We start from the raw sequence: 20,584 nt of genomic DNA, 5'->3' as shown, positions 1-20,584 counted from the left end.
TAGATAGATAGATGATAGATGATAGATGATAGATAGATAGATAGATAGATAGATAGATAGATAGATAGAGATAGATAGATAGATAGATAGATAGATAGATAGACAGACAGACAGACAGACAGACAGACAGACAGACAGACAGATATAGATATAGATTCAGATAGGTGATAGGTGATAGGTGATAGGTGATAGGTGATAGGTGATAGGTGATAGGTGATAGGTGATAGGTGATCGGTGATAGATAGATAGATAGATAGATAGATAGATAGATAGATAGATAGATAGATAGATGATAGATGATAGATAGATAGATAGATAGATAGATAGATAGATAGACAGACAGACATATATACCTATAGATATAGATAGATCATCTATCTATCCATATTCATATCCATATCCATATCCATATCCATATCCATATCCATATCCCTATCCCTATCCCTATCCCTATCCCTATCCCTATCCCTATCCCTATCCCTATCCCTATCCCTATCCCTATCCCTATCCCTATCCCTATCCCTATCCCTATCCCTATCCCTATCCCTATATCCCTATCCCTATCCCTATCCCTATCCATCTATCCATCTATCCATCTATCCATCCATCCATCCATCCATCCATCCATCCATCCATCCATCCATCCATCCATCCATCCATCCATCCATCTATCTATCTATCTATCTATCTATCTATCTATCTATCTATCTTTCTTCCGTTCAGTCTATTGCATGAATCCTGGAAAAAGATCATGGAATACCCAGCTGAAGGATAAAACGAGACAAGCAGACTTTGTGCCAAAGGTTAAGTTTCTCCTTGTTATCTAATATATCTTTGTATGTTGATATGATTATAATGATGATGTTTATATTTTAACACTTTGGATACCTAGAAAGCATACTGTTCAATATAGAAATGGAATTTGCGATAAAAAGGTAAAAGTTCTCCATGCACATATGTGCTAGTCGTTCCTGACTCTAGGGGGCAGTGCTCATCTCCGTTTCAAAGCCAAAGAGCCAATGCTGTCCGAAGACGCCTCCGTGGTCATGTGGCCGGCATGACTCAACGCCGAAGGCGCACGGAATGCTGTTACCTTCTCATCAAAGGTGGTTCCTATTTTTTCTACTTGCAAAGTAGAAAAAAGATGAGGCTAGAAACAACACCAGAATGTTTCCTTCCTGCCTTCCTTACAGGATTAGCCCTGTGAAGTGCGGGGGGGGGGGGGGGGAGAAACAAAAGGAGACTTCTTCCAACAACCGGTTCTCAGAACTGCTTCGATAGTTAACAACCGGTTCTCCTGAATAGGTGCGAACTGGCTGAATCCTACCACTGCTTATATACTGCTTCACAGTCCTTCTCTAAACGATTTACAGAATCAGCCTATATTTAGCAGTTAGCAGTTAGACTTATATACCGCTTCATAGGGCTTTCAGCCCTCTCTAAGCGGTTTACAGAGTCAGCATATCGCCCCCACAGTCTGGGTCCTCATTTCACCCACCTCGGAAGGATGGAAGGCTGAGTCAACCTTGAGCCGGTGAGATTTGAACAGCCGAACTGCAGAACTGCAGTCAGCTGAAGTAGCCTGCAGTGTTGCACTCTAACCACTGCTCCCAACAATCTGGCTCCTCCTTTTACTGACCTCGGAAGGGCAGAAGGCTGAAGGAACCTTGAGCCAGTCCAGATCGAACTGCTTGCACTCGGCAGAGTCAGCCTGCTATTCTGCGCTTTTAACCACAGCGCCACCACGGCTCATGAGTTAGAAATTAAGGCATAAACGAAACTAACTTCCCAACCAGCGAAGTTGTTGCTCTGAGCAGGGAGGACGAAGTCAACCGTGACCCAGATCGCCAACAAAGAATATTTCAGAGTAAACATCCAGAGCACAACATTTTCGAATTTTGTCGGGCGCCCCCCCCCCCCCTACGCCCCCCCCCCAGGGCAGAGGCATCCTTTTCGTCCCACGCTTGTCAACTTCCATCCATCCGAGCGGATGGTGTAATATAAATAATATCTATTACAGAGTAATTGGAACGACAGTCCTACCCCCCTACCCCCTCCAGTAAAATCCTCTTCTGGATCCATTGTATTTGTGCAGACATGCGTGTTGTGCCCAGATGCCAGCGGAAAGCACACTTCTGTTGTGGCTGAACAGAAGTGCGCTTTCATCCTCCCAAAAGGTGAAATCTATCGACAGAACAAATAGCGGATGTATCAATAATCCACGCAGAGGACGCTGCCTTTGAGTCAAGGCAAAATTGCCTCTGTGTTTCAGCCCCGATGGGTTGGAAGGCTTAGGATTTTGTCTCCTCAATAGTAGCTGTGCTTCCCTCTTTGCTTATCTCTTTGCTCCTCTTGGTTTACAAGAAACGAGTTGTTTTATCTCAGAGGTATTACACTTGGGAAAACGGTAAGGAGAAAACACACGCCTAAATTCCATTAAAATAAGCAACACATTAAGCTCAGTTTTCAGCTGCTCTGGCAGCAAGCGTTACCAATCGCTGACATCTAAAAGGGGAGGGACAACCCCCGCTTCCCTTCCCAGGAAGGTGGCATGCACAAGTGTGCTTCTCATCCCTTGCTTCGACTCTTAGCAGCCTTCCATGATTTGAGAGGTTGAAGAGAGGCTCAAGCTATTCTCCAAAGCACCTGAGGGCAGGACAAGAAGCAATGGGTGGAAACTAATCGAGAGAAGCAATCTGGAACTAAGGAGAAACTTCCTGACAGTGATGACAATGAACCAGTGGAACAACTTGCCTCCAGAAATTGTGGGCGCTCCATCACTGGAGGTTTTCAAGAAGAGATTGGACAACCATTTGTCTGAATTGATATAGCCTCTCCTGCTTGAACGGGGGTGGGGGGGTGGGGGGTTGGACTAGGAGACCTCTAAGGTCCCTTCCAACTCTGTGGTTCATTCTGTTCTGTTGTTCTGTTCTGTACCAACAGAAGACAACATGTTCTGTCAGGAATGTGTCAATTTCACAAGATGAATCTCTTCTTCAGCAATGGGTCAATTTCACCAAGATTGAATTTGCTCTTCAGGAACTGTGTCAATTTCACGGAAAATGAATTTCTTCTTCAGCAATGGGTCAATTTCACCAAGATTAAATTTGTTCTTTAGGAACTGTGTCAATTTCACGAAAAATGAATTTCTTCTTCAGCAATGTGTCCATTTCACCAAGATGAACCTCTTCAGGAAGTGTGTCAATTTCACCAAGATGAATTTGTTCTTCAGGAAGTGTGTCAATTTCACCAAAATGAATTTCTTCTTTCAGCAATGTGTCAATTTCACCCAGGTGAATTTGTTCTTCAGCTATGATTTAACCTGTACAGACGAATGTGCGAGTTGTAAAAGGAGAAAACCTCACATTATTTTACGTTCTCCTGTTCTTTCTTTTCCAGCAAAATGGCCAACTGAAACAGATGCACGTTGGGGGTAGATAGGTGGTCATGCTTTGGCTTCCTTGGATCTGTTTACAATTTCCCTACGAAGGGAAACCATGAAACCAGAGTCCCTGCTTCTGTGGAGGCTGATGAATGTGCAGCCAGATGTGCAAAAGCTATTCAGGATGCTAATGTGGGTGTGATGTCAGAAAGTGATTTATCCACAACATCCCTATTCCCACTCATGTGGCCTTGGATAACACAATTGCTTTGGTCTTCCTCCGCTCTGGAGCAGAGGGGGGCATCTAGTGAAATTGACAGATTATTAAAAGGTAACGGTAAAGGTTCCCCTTGCGCATATGGGCTACTCGTTCCCGACTCTAAGGGGCGCTGCTCATCTCCGTTTCAAAGCCGAAGAGCCAGCGCTGTCCGAAGACGTCTCCGTGGTCATGTGGCCGGCATGACTCAACGCTGAAGGCGCACGGAATGCTGTTCCTTTCCCACCAAAGGTGGCTCCTATTTTTCTACTTGCATTTTTTACCTGCTTTCGAACTGCTAGGTTGACAGAAGCTGGGATAAGTCATGGGAGCTCACTCCGTTATGCAGCATTAGAGATTCGAACCATTGAACTGTGAACCTTTCTGACCAACAAGCTGTCTATGTCTATGATATAGACATAAATAGATATTTTAAAAAAGCATGTTGCCCAGCAGGTGGCAGCACTCGGCCAACCCTGGTTTATCTCTCCAGGCAAAGCACAGGAGAGCTGGATGATAACTCAGAAAGGAGACCACTAGGAAATCCCACATTGGAGAGCAGATTACGAAAGCTGGAGAAAGATGCCAGCGGTCGCCCCTTCACTTCTGTATCCCCACCACGAAAACTACACGGGGCCCAACATTAACCTCCACTTTCTCTCCCTCCCCCCCACCCACCCCCAAATCCATTGCGCACTAGGGGAGTGCGTGCAAGTCCCGATGATTGCAGTCCGTCTTCAGCTTAGCCTTTCAAAGCCAATAAATAAAGACCTTGCAAAGTAACACACACACACACACACAGACATTGCCAAGGCAGCCACGAAGTTTGCTGGCCTCTATTTTCCTGAGCCCACCATCAGCTGTTTCACAGAGCTGGGGGGGTGGTGTTCTGGCTCCTTCTTTTCCCCCCCTTGGGGGGAACCACCAGCTCTCAACACCAGCTCTCTATTTCTCTCTCTGTGTGTCTGTCTGCCTCTCTCTCTCTCTCTCTCTCTCTCTCTTTCTCTGTTTTTCTCTGTCTTTCTCTCTGACTCTCTTTCTCTCTACATCTCTCTCTTTCTCTCTCTCTCTCTCTCTCTCTCTCTCTTTCGCTCTATATCTTTCTCTCTCTCTCTCTCTCTGTCTGTCTCTCTGCCTCTGTCTCTCCATCTGTCTCTCTCTGTCTCTCCATCTGTCTCTCTCTGTCTCCCTCTTTCTCTCTCTCTGTCTCCCTTTGTCTCTCTGTGCCTCTCTGTGTGTCTCTCCCTTTCTCTCTCTGTCTCTCTCACTTTCCCTCTCTTTCTGTCTCTGCCTCTGTCTGTCTGTCTGTCTCTGCCTCTTTCTGTGTGTGTGTGTGTGTGTGTGTGTGTGTGTGTCCGTCCCTCTCCAGCTCTCCTCGGATCTGCAGCAGCCGAATTCAAAGGAAAGAGACCGGAGGAAGAGGGAGGGGGGGATGGCTGAAGAAAAGAGGAAGTGAATTGGGGAGGGGGGGGCAGGCAGCGCCAGCTTCGGGGCTGAGCTTTCTCTCTTACTCTCCCGGTAGCCTTCAGCCAATGTCTTCATCAGTGACGTGTGGGCGAACCGCTGCCTCCGCTTATTTAACGCCCACCCGAGGCAAGGGACGGCTCTCTCTCTCTCTCTCTTTGCCTACCAACGCGCCAGCCGCCGCATTCACTGGGGCTGCAAACGGAGAGGAGGGGGGGGCCCGCTGCACCTGCCGGCGCCCCCACCTTACCTCCCCCCCTTCCCCATCCCCGCCACCACCTTCCAGCGAAATCTGACCGAAGCCAGCTGAGCTGGTTGACTTAGCTTGCCAAGAAGAATCTTTCCAAAGGGGGGGAGGGAGGGAAAGGGGTACGGGGGTGAGTGGGTGGGCTCCTTTCCTTTATCCCTCCTCTCCTTTTTTTGCATTCAGGTTTGGGGGGGGTCACCTCGGCAGCTCGGGGCAGCTGCCCCTAAACAAGGAGGAAGGGGCGAACGTTTGCAAGAAAAAGAAGAGAAGGAACCGCAGCGCTCTGATTCTTTTATTTCTTTTTTTTCCCCTCCCCGGCTGGTGGGGGGGGGGGAATTGAGTTTAAATTTTGCTTCTCCACCGCTCCTCCCTCTCCTCCTCCTCCCTCCCTTCCCCCGCCCCCCCCCTTTTCTAGCTGTCAAGCGGCGGCTCTTGCGCTCCAACCTTCGAAGCAGCTGCAGCCTCCGGAAAAGGCTGGCTGGAGAGAAAGAGAGAGAGAGAGAGAGAGAGAGAGCAGGCGGGCCGGTTTTTGGAGACGGGAGGTGAGGATCTTCTCCACCCGGCCCTCAGACGGTTCTCCGGGGAGAGGGGCGTCTCTCCTTCGTCTCTCCAGAGAGAGGGGGGCGCCTCCTTCCTCTTGCGGAGCAGGAGACACCGAGCGCCGGCGGATGGGTTTGAGGGACCCTCTTGGCGAGGAAGGCTCCGGCAAAGCGGCTGGCCAGCTCTGGGGGCGCCAAGCTGCTCCTTTGGGGGGGGCGCTCCGCTAGCACGTCGGGGAGGGGGCGCAGAACTGCTGCGGCTGCTTTGACCTCCCGCCCCTCCCCCGTGAATTAGCACCCCCCCACCTCAATATCCTGGGGCGCCCCGAAGACTTTCCCCCCCTTTTTTTTCCTGCTTGCTCTTGACTCCCCAACAAGACCAAAGGGAACCGATGCTGCGTTGGCCAGCTGGGAAGCGGCGGCGTCCCGTTTGGAAAGGCTGATCGCTGAGTGGTTTACTCGGACCGGGGTGGGTGGGGGGGAGAGTTTGGCTCCGGAGCCTCTACTCTCCTTCCTTCCTTCCTTCCTTCCCTCCTTCTTTCGATTTGTTTTGTATTTTTCTTTTCGGGCCAAAGGAAAAAAACGGCGGCCAAAGAAGGCCGGCAAGGAATTAATTCCGGCCTTTCTCGCGAGATGGAAGGAACGCGGCAGCCGGAGAGGAAGACGACTGGATTGTGACTCAAAGAAGATAGGAGGGAGGAAGGGGGGAAAGAAAAGAATCAACGCTTGTCCCCCCACCCACCCAAAATAAGCGACCCTCCCTTGCCTCGCTTCTCCCGCTCTCCGAGCCCTGGCTGCTGAATTGAGCCCCCCTCTGGTCGCTTTTCCAGCTTGCCTTGGGAGGGAAGCCCCCCGCCCCAATTCCCCCGAGCCATGAAGCTGATCTTGGTGCGCAAATTCCGCGTCCTCATCCTGCTGGTTTTCCTGGTGGCCTGCACTCTGCACATCCTCATCGACCTCTTGCCTAAGCTGGAGAAGCGAGCCGCGGGGTCGGAAACCGGGGCGGCGGACGCCAGCCCGGGCTGTTCTTGCTCTCACACCGCAGCAGCAGCAGCAGCCCAGCCGGGGGGAGAGCGACGCGGCTGGCCCAAGGAACCTCCGCCGCCGTCTTCCTTGGAACCGGAGCCTCCGCCGGCTGCGGCGCAGGAGGAGCCCGGGAGAGCCCAAGCCGGCGCCTCGGAGGCGGCCGCGGCCGCCGCGGGCTGGCCTAGCAAGCACACGCTGCGGCTCTTGCAGGATTTCAGCAGCGAGCCCAGCTCCAACCTCACCTCGCGCTCCGGGGAGAAAGGCAACGCCGAGCGGAGAGGAGGAGGAGAGGCGGCGCCGCCGCCGCCGCGGAGCTTCAGCACCACCGGAGCGCTCCGCGCGAAAGGGAAAACGAGAGCAAGCGACAGGCTGCAGAACGAGCCCCACTCGCCGCCTTTGCTGCCGCTTTACCGGGAGGAGGAGGAGGAGGAGGGAGATGAAGAAAGAGCCGCCGCCGCCGCGGCGGTGGGGCCCGCGGGCACCGGCTCCCGCCTGGCCGCGCTCTTCGCCCACCCGCTCTACCAGCTGGCAGTGCCCCCGCTGGACGAGGCTGATCTCTTGTTCAACGTCAACAGCGACATCCGATTTAACCCCAAGGCGGCGGAGAATCCCGAGTGGTGAGTGAGTGAGGGTGGGGGGGCAAAGATAAGATTGGGGGAAAGGGAAAGAGGAGAAGTGGGGAAATCAGCTCTGCAAGACGGGCACGGCACGCCCTGCTTGGCATCCGGCCTTAGGTCGGCTTCACACGACCGGCTAAACCTCGGTTGGGATCTTTCTAGGGCTTGCATAAGCCGGAATGGAGAATCCAACGGTTGCTGGGTGGTGGAGCAGACTTTAGGGTCATGATGATATTCTTTTGTATCACCCATCCCAAGTTGTTGTGAGTCTTCCGGATGTTGTCTTGTGTGAATGTAAACTCTCCCCGGGGGTCTTCGGCCAAGGTGGAAGGCCCAAATGAGCCAGCTGGCCATCGTGTATTGATTTTTTTTTATTGATTTTATTTCGTCAAGCATGAATTAGAGAAGAGATATAAATCCAGGCGTGATTACGAATACATGAAATGGATGCGAATACAAGGGAATATTAGGATAGGAACACTGGTGCGCTTATGCACGCCCCTTCCAGACCTCTTAGGAATGGGGTGAGGTCCACGGAAGTCAATCTAAGGTTCACGTTTTGGAGGTTTGAGGCCTTAATGTGATGAGAACCCAGAAAATGATGGCTTGACCATTAAGATGGATGCTGTTGTGTGTGAAGCCGTGTGATGGATCAGTTTGAGTATCTCAATCCAAACGGGTGGCTCTTTGCCTTGTGCCCATCCCTCACACCAGTGGCAGGTCATTCCCTTAAAAGGCTGAAGACATCCGCGGTCCTACATCAACCCCCAACTCAACATATATAGTGACCTACTTATGCCAGATTGATGTTTTTGGGAGCTCTAAAAAAAGGCAATTGATTCAGTAAACCATGCTCTTCGGACTTAGGATATCCTACGCTTAAAGCCAAGTTTAGCTCAAGGGGGGGTGGGTGGGCAAGCAGGAATCCTCCCACCCCACCCCAACTCTCCTTCCTCACATAAGGGAGATGTTCCTTCTGAAGGACGAAGCGGTGCTGATGTCGAATGGCCGATATTGGTCTTGGGTGGCCTTTAAAAAAAAAAACCACAAATGCAGAATAATTGGCTTTTGAAGGCTCTTGCGGATTATCAAATTGGAATGGTCTTCTTTTTCTACCTTTCTTTCCACCCCACAACCTTCCTCTTGGGAAAAAGCAGAACAGAGGCATGGATGAGCTGAGTCCCCCCCCCTTTAAAAAAAAATCCTACTGAGAGCCAGAAGAGGGAAGGCTAGAAAGAAAGCAGCTTGTTCTCTCCTCTTCGCGCTTAAGTTTTTTTTTTTAAATAGCAGAAGCTATTGCTTGGGTAGATCATTCTCCCCCCCCCTTATAAAACCCCAGTGGTGGGGGGGTTGCTTGATACAAGAGAAAACTGACTGGATTCTCAGCTCTGGCTCTCCCACTCCTCACCACTGAAAGAGAGAGAGAGGAGGATTGCTTCGTGTTGGCTCACACACCCCTCTCCCCCCCCTCTTAACCTCGCACATATGTGCTAGTAGTTCCCGACTCTAGGGGGCGGTGCTCATCTCTGTTTCAAAGCCCAAGAGCCTGCACTGTCCAAAGACGTCTCCGTGGTCATGTGGCCGGTATAACTAAACATCGAAGGCGCACGGAACGCTGTTCCCTTCCCACCAAAGGTGGTTCCTATTTTTCTACTTGCATTTTTTTTATTTGCCTGCTTTCGAACTGCTAGGTTGGCAGAAGCTGGGACAAGTCATGGGAGCTCACCGCGTAAAGCAGCGCTAGGGATTCGAACTGCCGAACGGCCGACCTTTCTGCTGTGTGTCTTAGCCACTGAGCCACCGCGTCCTATTGCCAGCTATAGGAGGGAAAAATTCAGAATATTCTCTATCCGCCTTCAGGCCAATGGTCTCCCAATCTTAATTTATATTTTTTTTAAACAAAAAAAAGGCCTGAAAATGTTCTCCATCTCCAAATTGTGGAACTCGATTTAGATTAAGCTAACCCTGTGTGAGGTCTGCTCCCATTTTGCTTTTCTTTCTGATTTTGTTGAATGAATGAAGCACACCCTTGTCCAAAATTTTAAAAAAGAAGGCTTTATTGTGATGAATGAGCCTCACCTCCATCAAAGGCTGCATTCCTTTCTTCGTCTTGCATTGGATGGCTCTCCCCAAAATGGCATTTGAAAATATAATCAGCTCTTTTTCATTGATATAGAAGAGATATCCCTCTATCTCTTTATCCCTCCCTCTTTCTTTTTCTTTCTTTCTTTCTTTCTCTTTCTCTCTTTCTCTCTCTTCCACTCTCTCTCCCTCCTCCCTCTCTTTATCTCTCTCTCTTTTCCCCTCTCTCTTTCTCTCTCTCTGTCCCTCTCCCTCTCTTTATCTCTCTTTCTCTCTCCCTCCCTCCCTCTCTTCCTCTCCCTCCCTCTCTTTATCTCTCCCTCTCTTTCTCTCTCCCTCTCCTTTCTTCTCTCTCCCCCCCTCTCTCTCCCCCTCTCTTTGTCTCTCCCTCTTTTTTTCTCTCTCTCTCTTCCTCTCCCCCTCTCTCTCCCTCTCTTTATCTCTCCCTCTTTCTCTTTCCCTCTCCCTTCTTCTCTCTCTCTCCCACCCTCTCTTTATCTCTCCCTCTTTTCTCTCTCTCTTTTCCTCTTTTCCTTTCAGTGCCTCAGTCCTTACAGTGACTGTAAACTCCATCATCCCCAGCCAAGCTGTCCAGGAGTTATGTAGACATGACAGTCTGGTCATTTGGAAAGTGCCCCATTAGGAAGGAAAGGAAATTTTTTTGGTATTGTTGAACATGGCATTATTCAGGAAGGATGTGGAAAAGATTGTTAGTGATTGGTTTTATTTTAAGGTAGCTGGAGAAGTGAATTCAACCAAAAATGTGGGGGGGGGGGGGCGAAGCTGGTGTGTTTTGGTAGGTTAAAAGAACTGGACTGAATTCATTTTAGCCTGACCTTCATCCCACTGAACTCCACTGGATGACTTCGGACTGATCAGTCTCCTAAGCATTGTGATAGAATTGTAGTGGAATAAAATGGGAAGCAGGACAATGAATGAAATTGACGAACAAAATTGACGAACGAGGTGAATGAAATTGACGAACGAGATGAATGAAATTGACGAATGAGATGAATGAAATTGACGAATGAAATTGACCGACGAGATGAATGAAATTGACGAATGAGACGAATGAAATTGATGAATGAAATTGATGAATGTAATTGATGAATGAAATTGATGAATGAAATTGACAAATTGGGGTGGTGGTGGTAAAAAAAGAAAGATGAAACCGGGAAAGAAAAAGAAGTAACAGCTTGCCCCTCGCTCTGCAAAGATAAAGCACAACATTTCATTCCTAGAAGGGGTAAAACAGATGGTGAGTGCTTTCTCATCCTCGTCTTCCTCTAAACCAGTGGTTCTCAATCTGTGGGTCGAGACCCCTTTGGGGGTCGAACGACCCTTTCACAGGGGTCGCCTAAGACCATCAGAAAACACATATTTTTGAAAAAATACGGACAACCTAAAATAATCTTACGGTTGGGGGTCACCACAACATGAGGAACTGTATCAAAGGGTCGTGGCATTAGGAAGGCTGAGATCCCACTGCTCTAAACCTTCCATTCCCAAAAGCAGGAATTAAAAAAAACAAAAACAGAGATAATAAAGTGTTTCTTTTTAGCCCATCCCAGGTTCTCTCTTACGAGATCGTTTGTGGTTGTATAATCTCCACCTCACCCTTTCTAAAAGTACAAGCATCTCATTAAATGACCACAGCTTTTATGACAGGATCTTGTTGACGTCACCTTCCAAGATAAAAGGGATGTTGAGGGAGAGGAGAGAGGGAAAAAAAAAACCTCCAGTCTTCCTTTTATGATTTATTTTCTCCCAAAAGTTCCATAAAAATAAAAACAAACATCGGCAGCGCTGATGTGAAGGTATAATTTGACTTCTTAAAAATATCTGGGGAAGCTTCTGGAGCTACGTTTGACTTGGATTCAGGCAACCTGCTGAGATATGACGGGTTTTCCCCATGCGGTGCGAATCCAGGGCTTCGTGACTCGTAAACAACTTTTGGTGTTGTCTGAACTCGGGACAGCCGGGGTTTATTCAAACGTGGCTGAACAATCGGTGGTCCTATTCAAAGCAGACCATGGCAGTTGTCTTCGTGATGGCGAACCTCTTTAGAAAGGCGGGCCAAAATTGTGTGCGCGTGAGCTATCGCGCATGTGCCAATGCCCACGCCCACAATTCAATGCTCCCTGCCCACCTGCACGATCCCCGCCCCACAAGAGGGGGGGAGAGTTTTCTCCCTCCCCAGGCTCCGGAGGCTTTCCTGAAGCCTGGTGAGGGCAAAAACGACCTCCACCACCATCACCACCCTTGGGGGGTCCTCCGGAAGCCAGAAACAGCTGACTTTGGCCTTCTTTGAGGCCATTTTTCACCCTCCGGAGTGCAAAATAACGGCTCTACGGCCAAACCGGAAGTTGCTCATAGGGCTGGTTTTTAGTCCTCCTGGGCCTTCAGGAGGCTCCCCTAAAGGCTCCAGAGGGAAAAAAAACGACCTTACAAGGAAATTGGAAGTCACTTCCGGTTTGCTCGTAGGGTCATTTTTTGCCCTCTGGAGCCTTCAGGGAAGCCTCTGGAGAGTTCCCTGAAGGTTCCGGAGAGTTCCCTGAAGGCTCCAGAGAGTTCCCTGAAGGCTCCGGAGAGTTCCCTGAAGGCTCCGGAGGGCAAAAAACGACCCTACGAGCAAACCGGAAGTCAATTCCCGAACATCCGGTTTACCCATAGGGCTGGTTTTTCGCGCTCCGGTAGGCCTCTGGGAACCTCCTGAAGCCTCCGGAGGGCCTCCGGGGTAGGAGGCTGTTTTTGCCCTCACTGGGCTCATATAAAGCCTCTGGAGCCTGGGGAGGGAGAAAAAAAGCACGACAAAAATGGGGGAGGGGAAACACTGGTCGTGTGCACATTTCATGCCGGGGTCATGCGCATAGCATTATGAGTGTGGGCACGACAGTGCATGACCCCCCCCCCTGCACTCCTCCCGCTTTTGGCACACGAAACAAAAAAAAAGGTTCTCCATTCCTGACCTAGATTATAAGGCAGCATTCAGAAGACCTTAACTGAGCTTGGAAAGGAAATCAGTGTTGGATATTCTTAATTCCTGGATGGAATCACTAGGATGTTTCTAGCCTAGGAAGCTAGACTAGAAGATTGAAAAGCATTTCTTAATATTGGCAAAGTATTGGACCAACGGTGGTTTCCTAGAAGTTCGGACCAGTTTGCCCAAGCTGGTAGTGATTTGGCAGTATGGGTCACTGAAATCGGCAGTAATCCAGGCCTGCCACGCCTCCGAACCAGTTCTGGTACGGTGGCGCCATCTTCTTGTTTGCTTCTGCACATGCTCAGAGCAATTTTGATTGCACCGCGCATGCTCACAGCGATTTTGATTGCAGTGCACATGCTCACAGCAATTTCGATTGCACTGCACATTCTCACAGCGATTTTGATTGCACTGCTCATGCTCAGAGCAATTTTGATTGCACTGCGCATGTTCAGAGCAATTTTGATTGCACTGCGCATGCTCAGAGTGATTTTGATTGCACTGCACATTCTCACAGCGATTTTGATTGCACTGCTCATGCTCAGAGCAATTTTGATTGTACTGTGCATGCTCAGAGCAATTTTGATTGCACTGCACATGTGCACAGCAATTTTGATTGCACTGCGCATGCTCACAGTGATTTTGATTGCACTGTGCATGCTCACAGTGATTTTGATTGCACTGCACATGCTCACAGCTATTTTGATTGCACTGCGCATGCTCAGAGCAATTTTGATTGCACTGCACATGCGCACAGCAATTTTGATCGCACTGCACATGCGCACAGCAATTTTGATTGCACTGCACATGCGCATGCACATGTCAAGCCCACAAGCGAACCAGCAGTAGTGACTGCCAGAAGCCATCCATGTCCTGGACGTAGCTGTGTGACCTCTTCTGGAGCTGAGTCCATCTTGAAGTTTGGACAGAAAGAATGGCTTGGACTTTTCCTTTTAGGGATGGGTGGATTTTCAGGTGTTTCTCGGGTTCAGGGGCATCTCCGGTGTGATTGTCCATGCAAGGCTCCCCCCTTCCTTCAATAACCTTAATAACAACAGGATTGTATACATCCATTTCTCCTCCACGCTGGGGATCGACCGTCTCTTTATTATTTATGAATGGAAATGCATAGTCCGCTTTTTGAACGACAGGCTCAGCAGAGCAGCCTGCGAAACATTAAGATCTCGGCGTTTAAAACATTTAAACACTTTCCCTCCCCAACTACAAGAGAACCCCAAAAAGAGAGAGATAGAGGAGAGAAAATGTCAAAGAAAAAAATGCACTCCTTCATCTCTGCCTTGGCCCAAAAGATCCATTCATTCATAAAAATGGAGAATATGTTTGTCTTGGTTAAGCAACCAAAGGGATGCGGTGGCTCAGTGGCTAAGACGCTGAGTTTGTCAAGCAGAAAGGTCGGCAAGTCGGCGGTTCGAATCCCTAGTGCCGTGTAACGGGGTGAGCTCCCGTGACTTGTCCCAGCTTCTGCCAACCTAGCAGTTCGAAAGCAGGTAAAAAATGCAAGTAGAAAAATAGGAACCACCTTTGGTGGGAAGGGAACAGCGTTCCGTGCTCCTTCGGTGTTGAGTCATGCCGGTCACATGACCACGGAGAGGTCTTCGGACAGCGCTGGCTCTTCGGCTTTGAAACGGAGATGAGCACCGCCCCCTAGAGTCGGGAATGACTAGCACAGATGTGCGAGGAGAACCTTTACCTTTAAGCAACCAAACTGTTCTTCTTCAAGGCCATTTTTCCCCCCGTTCCAATGTCCAAAATGTTGACTTTGGAAAGGAGCGAAACAAATCTTATTGGAAAGAGAAAATGTCCTTTTTAAAAAAACTTTTCAACTACTTGGACTTCCTGTTAGTCATCCCAGGTAGACTTCCAAAGTCATCTCACTTTTGTAAACCTCAGAACGGGGGCTGAGATAGATTCCTTCTGAGCTTGGCCCCACCAACGTTGTTTGATGATAGGTCTCAGGTTCTCCAGCTAGGAATGGAAATGAAGTTGGCGGGTCGGTGACTCAAATGTTCTGCCTTATGAAAAAGCTCTTTCAGAAAGGAGGCCAAAGATAACTTCCTGGTCCCATCACATCCTAAAAGATCTCTAAAGGGGAGACACATCTTGCTTAAAAAATAATAATTAATCACCCCCCAAGGTTCACAGGCATAATAAAGGTGGCCACCTCTTGAAGAAAGCTCTCTGGTTTTAGCTGGTGGTACAGGGACGCAGTGGCTCAGTGGCTTAACAACCAGTCTGTATTTACAATGATGTAAGAGTAGGAAAGAGGGGAGGAATGGGAAGAAGAGGGGAAGGGTAAAGGGGAGGAAGGGGAAGGAGAGAAGGGAAAGGAGAGGAGGAAGGAAGGAAGGAGAGAAGAAAGAGAAGAAAGGGGGTAGGAAGGAGGGAGGGAAGCAAGGAGGGAAGCAAGGAGGGAAGGAAGGAGAGAAGGAGAGAAGAAAGGAGGGAAGGAAGGAGGGAAGGAAGGAGAGAAGGAGAGAAGAAAGGAGGGAAGGAAGGAGGGAATGTAGGAGAGAAGGAAGGGGGGAAGGAAGGAGGAAAGGAAGGGGGAAAGGAAGGAGAGAAGGAGAAAAGAAAGGAGGGAAGGAAGGAGGGAGGGAAGGAAGGAGGGAAGGAGAGAAGGAGGGAAGGGGAAGGAGGGAGGGAAGGAAGGGGAGTAGGAGAGAAGAAACGAGGGAAGGAAAGAGGGAGGGAAGAAGAAGTAAGACCGTTGTAAGATAAGATGGATCTATGGGATGTTAAAAAAGCAATCTTCAAGTATATTGTCAATAGTAGGGAAAAATTGTTATAAATACATATTATTAATAACAGTTATGAGATCATATAATTGTGAATGTATATATGAAATTGATAAAATTAAAATTTAAAAAAACCAATGATTTTAGCATCCTGAGGTCACGTGACTTCCATTTATGTCCTTCCTAGATGGCTTCCGGCAAGTTAAGTCAGTGGGGAAGGAAGTTGGACTCACTTAAAGACCTGCATGATTCACTTAACAACTGCAGTGATTCCCAGGGGTGGGTTCCACCTGCTGCTGCTACTGCCGGTACGCTCAGGGACGCACCATGCGCGCATGTGCAGTTCTAAAAAAAAAAAACAAAATGGCGGCAGAGAGAATCGGTTGGGGGGGGTGGCAGGCTGAGTTACTCCCTACTGGGCTGAACTGGTCTGGGCTGCCCCAGCAGTATATAGCTAGTGTAGGAATTAAGAACTGTCTCCTTTAAGAAGCTACCTCATGGGAAATGCAGGCAGAGACTTCCTTATGGGAAATGTAGTTCCATGACATGTAATCACATCTCTGTTTATGATTGGCTACCGGGGCATCTTCCCCACATGCAAAGTTTATAGCCGAGCAGTTCAATTGCCTTTGTGAACCGGAATAGTAGCATTCTACCTCTCCACTCAGCATGGGGATAAAATCATCATCTTTCTACACTACGTGATGGGACAGATCATGGAAAGTCAGAAGAATCTTAACACTGAACTGTAAGTTTTGCTATTAAGGATGCCTGATAATAAACGTGGTCTGAAAGAGATTCCTAAGTGTGGAGTTAACTGGCTGCCCGAGCAGAACCTCATTGCCCAGGGAAGAACACGGTCCAAATCAGAAGGAACCCACCTCTAGTGATTCCCTTAATCGTGGCAGAAAATGAATTAAAATTGGATGTGACTCACTTAACAACTGTCTTGCTTAACAATGGAAATACTTGGTCTCATTTGTAGTCGTAAGTCGAGTGGCGCGGTGTGGATGTGGAGCTCTCGCCTCACAATAGGAGGTTGTGAGTTTGATTCTAGGTAGAGACGGATATTTCTCTCTCTCTCTGGGCACAATGAGAAATATATATATCTGCTGAATAAAACTCTGCATTGGCGACAGGAAAGGCATCTGGCCAGGAAACACTCAGCTTCCTTCAGTTGCCCAGACTCTACCACGCAAGGGATTACGGGGTCATTAAAAAGAAGATGATTTATGGTTGAGGATTACTTATACTGATAAAGCTAGGGTTTCTAGCGTCTGGCAATTCCTACCAGTTCAGTGCTGATTTTTTTAAATATCTCTCTCTCTCTCTCTCTCTCTCTCTCTCTCTCTCTCTCTCTCTCTCTCTCTCTCTCTCTCTCTCTCTCTCTCTGTCTCTCTCTCTCTGTCTCTCTCTGTGTGTGTCTGTGTGTGTCTGTGTGTGTCTGTGTCTCTCTCTGTGCCTCTCTGTCTTTCTCTTTCTCTGTCTCTCTCTCTGTCTCTCTCTCTCTCCCCATGTGTGTTTGTCTGTCTGTGTGTGAGTGTCTCACTCTCTCTGGGTCTCTCTCTGGGTCTCTCTCTGTGTGTCTCTGTGTGTCTCTGTGCCTCTATCTGTCTCTCTCTCTGTGTGTCTCTGTCTCTGTCTGTCTCTGTCTTTCTCTGTCTCTTTCTGTGTGTGTATGTGTGTTTCTGTCTGTGTGTCTGCGTGTCTCTCACTCTCTCTGCCTCTCTCTTTCTCTCTCTCTCTCTCTCTCTCTGTGTGTGTATCTCTCTCTGTCTCTGTCTCTGTCTCTGTCTGTCTCTCTCTCTCTCCTGAAATATTGCAAGGCAGAAATATTGCAACCCCAAAGGGACAGTTCTGCCCGTGTTTCCGGAAGTTTAGTCTCCGAAAAAGAGCTGAAAAAAAAAGAGTCTATTCTTGTTGTTTACTGATTCAGGCAAATTCGTCGCAACCTTGAGATGGCAGCTGCTAGGCTGTGGAAATAGGACAGTGACCATGATAACGGTGGAGGGGGTGATTTTTTTTTCTGTTTGATTTCAGAATCCTAATAATCTAATCATATGTAAATGGTTTAGGGCAGCTTGTCGATCAGGAAAGTCGGCAGTTTGGCGGTTCGAATCCTAGCGCCGCGTAACGGAGTGAGCTCCCGTGACTTGTCCCAGCTTCTGCCAACCTAGCAGTTCGAAAGGACGTAAAGAAATGCAAGTAGAATAAATAGGAGCCACCTTTGGTGGGAAGGGAACAGCGTTCCGTGCTCCTTTGGCGTTGAGTCTTGCCGGCCACAAGATTATGGAGACGTCTTCGGACAGCGCTGGCTCTTCGGCTTTGAAACAGAGATGAGCACTGCTCCCTAGAGGCGGGGACGACTAGGACAGATGTGCGAGGGGAACCTTTATCTTTACCTGTGTAAATGGCTTAGCAGTCTGCGTGTCTGTTGGAGACCTACCCATCATTCCATATTTATAGGCAGCTGGTCTGATAAAATCGAATAGAAGAGGAAGTGTTTAGATTTAATGGAGGCCCAGCAGATTTTTTTCGTTTTCCCTTAACTTTGGAGTACAAAATTGTATTTTGTTTTGTGCTTCTTGGTGGCGGCTTCATGAGGCTGTTGTTGATATGTTCCTTTGGGTTTTTTCTTGATTCATGATGACATTTCCTTGGCGAGACGTTCAGAAGAGGAGAAGCACTTGGCTTTCCTTCTTCCCAGGGCTGAGAGAGAAGAAGATTGGCCCATAATCCACCAGCCGACTTTCTGCTTAAGGCAGGATTAGAATTTGGGTCTCCCTGTTCTTAATCCAGCATCTGTAACCACTAGAGAAACTGGTTCTTACTTCCTAAGACTGCATCCTAAATAATAAATGTTGAAATAAATGAGGGGGCCAGCAAGATTTACAGATAGTCCTCATCTTATGAGCATTTGGATCAGAATTTCCATTATCAGACAAGGTGGTTATTAAATCAGCGGTGCCACGGAAGGGAAGGGAGAGGAAGAGAGGAAGCAAAGAAGAAAAGGGGGAGGGAGGGAGGAAGAAAGGAAGGGAGGTAGAGATGACAGAAGAAAGGAAGGGGGAGAGAGGGAGGAAGGAAGGAGAGGAAGGAAGAGAGGAAGGAAGGAAGAAAGAAAGGGGAAGGGATGAAGAAAGGAAGGGAGGAAAGGAGGTAGAGATGACAGAAGAAAGGAAGGGGGAGAGAGGGAGGAAGGAATAGGGGAGAGAGGGAGGGAAGAAGTAAGGGGGGAGATGAAGGAAGAAAGGAAGGGGGAGGGATGAAAAAAGGAAGATGGGGTAGGGAGGGAGGAAGGAAGAGGGAGGAATAGGAGGGGGAGGGAGGAAGTATGGGGAGATGAAGAAAGAAAGGGGAGGGAGGGAGGGAAGGAAGGAGAGGGATGAAGAGAGGAAGGAAGGAAGGAAGGAAGGAAGGAAGGAAGGAAGGAAGGGGAAGGGATGAAGAAAGGAAGGGAGGAAGGGAGGTAGAGATGACAGAAGAAAGGAAGGGGAAGAGCGGGAGGATGAAATAGGGGAGAGAGGGAGGGAAGAAGTAAGTGGGGAGATGAAGGAAGAAAAGAAGGGGAGGGAGGGATGAAAAAAGGAAGAGAGGGTAGGGAGGAAGGAAGAAAGAGAGGGGAGGAATGGGAAGGGGAAGGAGGAAGTAAGGGGAGATGAAGAAAGAAAGGGGAAGGAGGGAGGGAAGGAAGGAGAGGGATGAAGAGAGGAAGGAAGGAAGATAGGGGGAGGGATGAAGGAAGAAAGGAAGGGAGGAAGGGAGGTAGAGATGACAGAAGAAAGGAAGAGGGAGGGAGGAATGGGGGAGGAAATAAGGGGAGATGAAGGAGGAAAGGAAGGGGAAGGGAGGGAGGAATGGGAGAGGGAGGGAGGGAAGAAGGAAGGGGGAGATGAAGGAAGAAAGGAAGAGTGAGGGCGGAATGGGAGGGAGGAAATAAGGGGAGATGAAGGAGGAAAGGAAGGGGAAGGAAGGGAGGAAAGGAGGGAGGGATGTGACCACACCAATGAGGAACAGGCCAGAGGCTAAAGGGCCTTCCTGAAGCACTCCAGGCTTATAGTCACATCCTTAACTCAAGCTTCCCTATTTCGAAGCAAAGTACCTCCAAATAGCAGGGGAAAAGATTAACGTTTAGCTTACTCCCTCGTCACTCTTGGAAGGAAAGATAGCTGGCCTGGATCCTTCCTTTGGCTCTTTCAGCTGCCTGTCAATCTCTCCTTTGTTCCTGGCGTCCAAATCTCATTGGATGCATTGGGGGAAGGGAGTCCCTGCCCTTCCGTGGGGCAGCCTAGAGTTAAAGCCATAGTATCTCGCCTCGTTTAAAAGATCTGATGCAAAAACCAGCCATTATCTGCTGTTTATTTTAAGCCTCCGGCTTTTTTTCTAAATCGAGCAGAAAAAAAACCCCAGCAGCTTGGTTTTCTGTCGAACTGTCTGTCACAAGGGCGTGTTCCAGAAAACTCCAAAGGAGATTCATTTGTCGCCTTAATCAGAGGTCCGTTGGAAGAAAATGCACCTAATTTAAACCATCAGAATAGATCAAGGAGATGCAAACTAACTTCTCCATTGGTGGCCTCAGTCTATCAGCGGGTTGATATCAAGCCACGATGGATTTTGGTTAGTTTTACTGTGGGAGGGTAGAAGCTTTTGCAGTTTGTAAACCAGGGATGAAATCCAGCAGGTTCCAACCAATTCTGGGGAACCGGTAGCAGAAATTTTGAGTAGTTCAGAGAACCAGCAGCAGAAATTTTGAGTAATTCGGAGAACTGGTAGCAGAAATTTTGAGTAGTTCGAAGAACCGGTAGCAGAAATTTTGAGTAGTTCGGAGAACCGGTACTGAAAATTTTGAGCAGCTTGGAGAACCGGCAGCAGAAATTTTGAGTAGTTCGAAGAACCAGTAGCGGAAATTTTGAGTAGTTCGGAGAACCGGCAAATACCACTTCTGGCTGGCCCCAGAGTGGGGAGGAAATGGGGATTTTGCAGTATCCTTCCCCTGCCACGCCCACCAAGCCACGCCCACAGAACCAGTAGTAAAAAAAAGTTGAATTTCACCATTGTTGTAAACCCTCAAATGTAAGCTACCCAGAGACATTAATTGACATAGGCCGCCAGAGAAAATGAATGACTGACTGACTGACTGAATGAATGAATGAATGAAGGCACAGTGGAGGGAGTCGTTCGCGCATGCACAGGTGGGTGGGCACGCCTGTGCACGCGATAGAGCGTGCACAC

The 20,584-nt window shown here is 48.7% G+C and overlaps 1 protein-coding gene across 1 annotated transcript in view; it reads left to right on the top strand.

Annotated features, from left to right (window-relative positions):
- Positions 1-5,791: 5,791 nt before the first annotated feature.
- Positions 5,792-20,584, top strand: part of FAM20C (FAM20C golgi associated secretory pathway kinase) — a 77,294-nt gene continuing 62,501 nt past the window's right edge. The window contains exon 1 of the mRNA XM_087701739.1: positions 5,792-7,531. Within this exon, the coding sequence (XP_087557865.1) occupies positions 6,762-7,531 (770 nt within the window). The 5' untranslated portion in view covers positions 5,792-6,761. The remainder of the gene's footprint in view (positions 7,532-20,584) is intronic.

The sequence above is a fragment of the Thamnophis sirtalis genome, unplaced genomic scaffold, assembly GCF_051295495.1.
Source record: "Thamnophis sirtalis isolate CommonGarterSnake01/CBP01778 unplaced genomic scaffold, rThaSir2_p1.2 scaffold_14, whole genome shotgun sequence".
Lineage (NCBI taxonomy): Eukaryota > Metazoa > Chordata > Lepidosauria > Squamata > Natricidae > Thamnophis > Thamnophis sirtalis.
The sequence above is the reverse complement of the archived record's forward strand: the minus strand, read 5'-3'. Positions and strand labels throughout refer to the sequence as shown.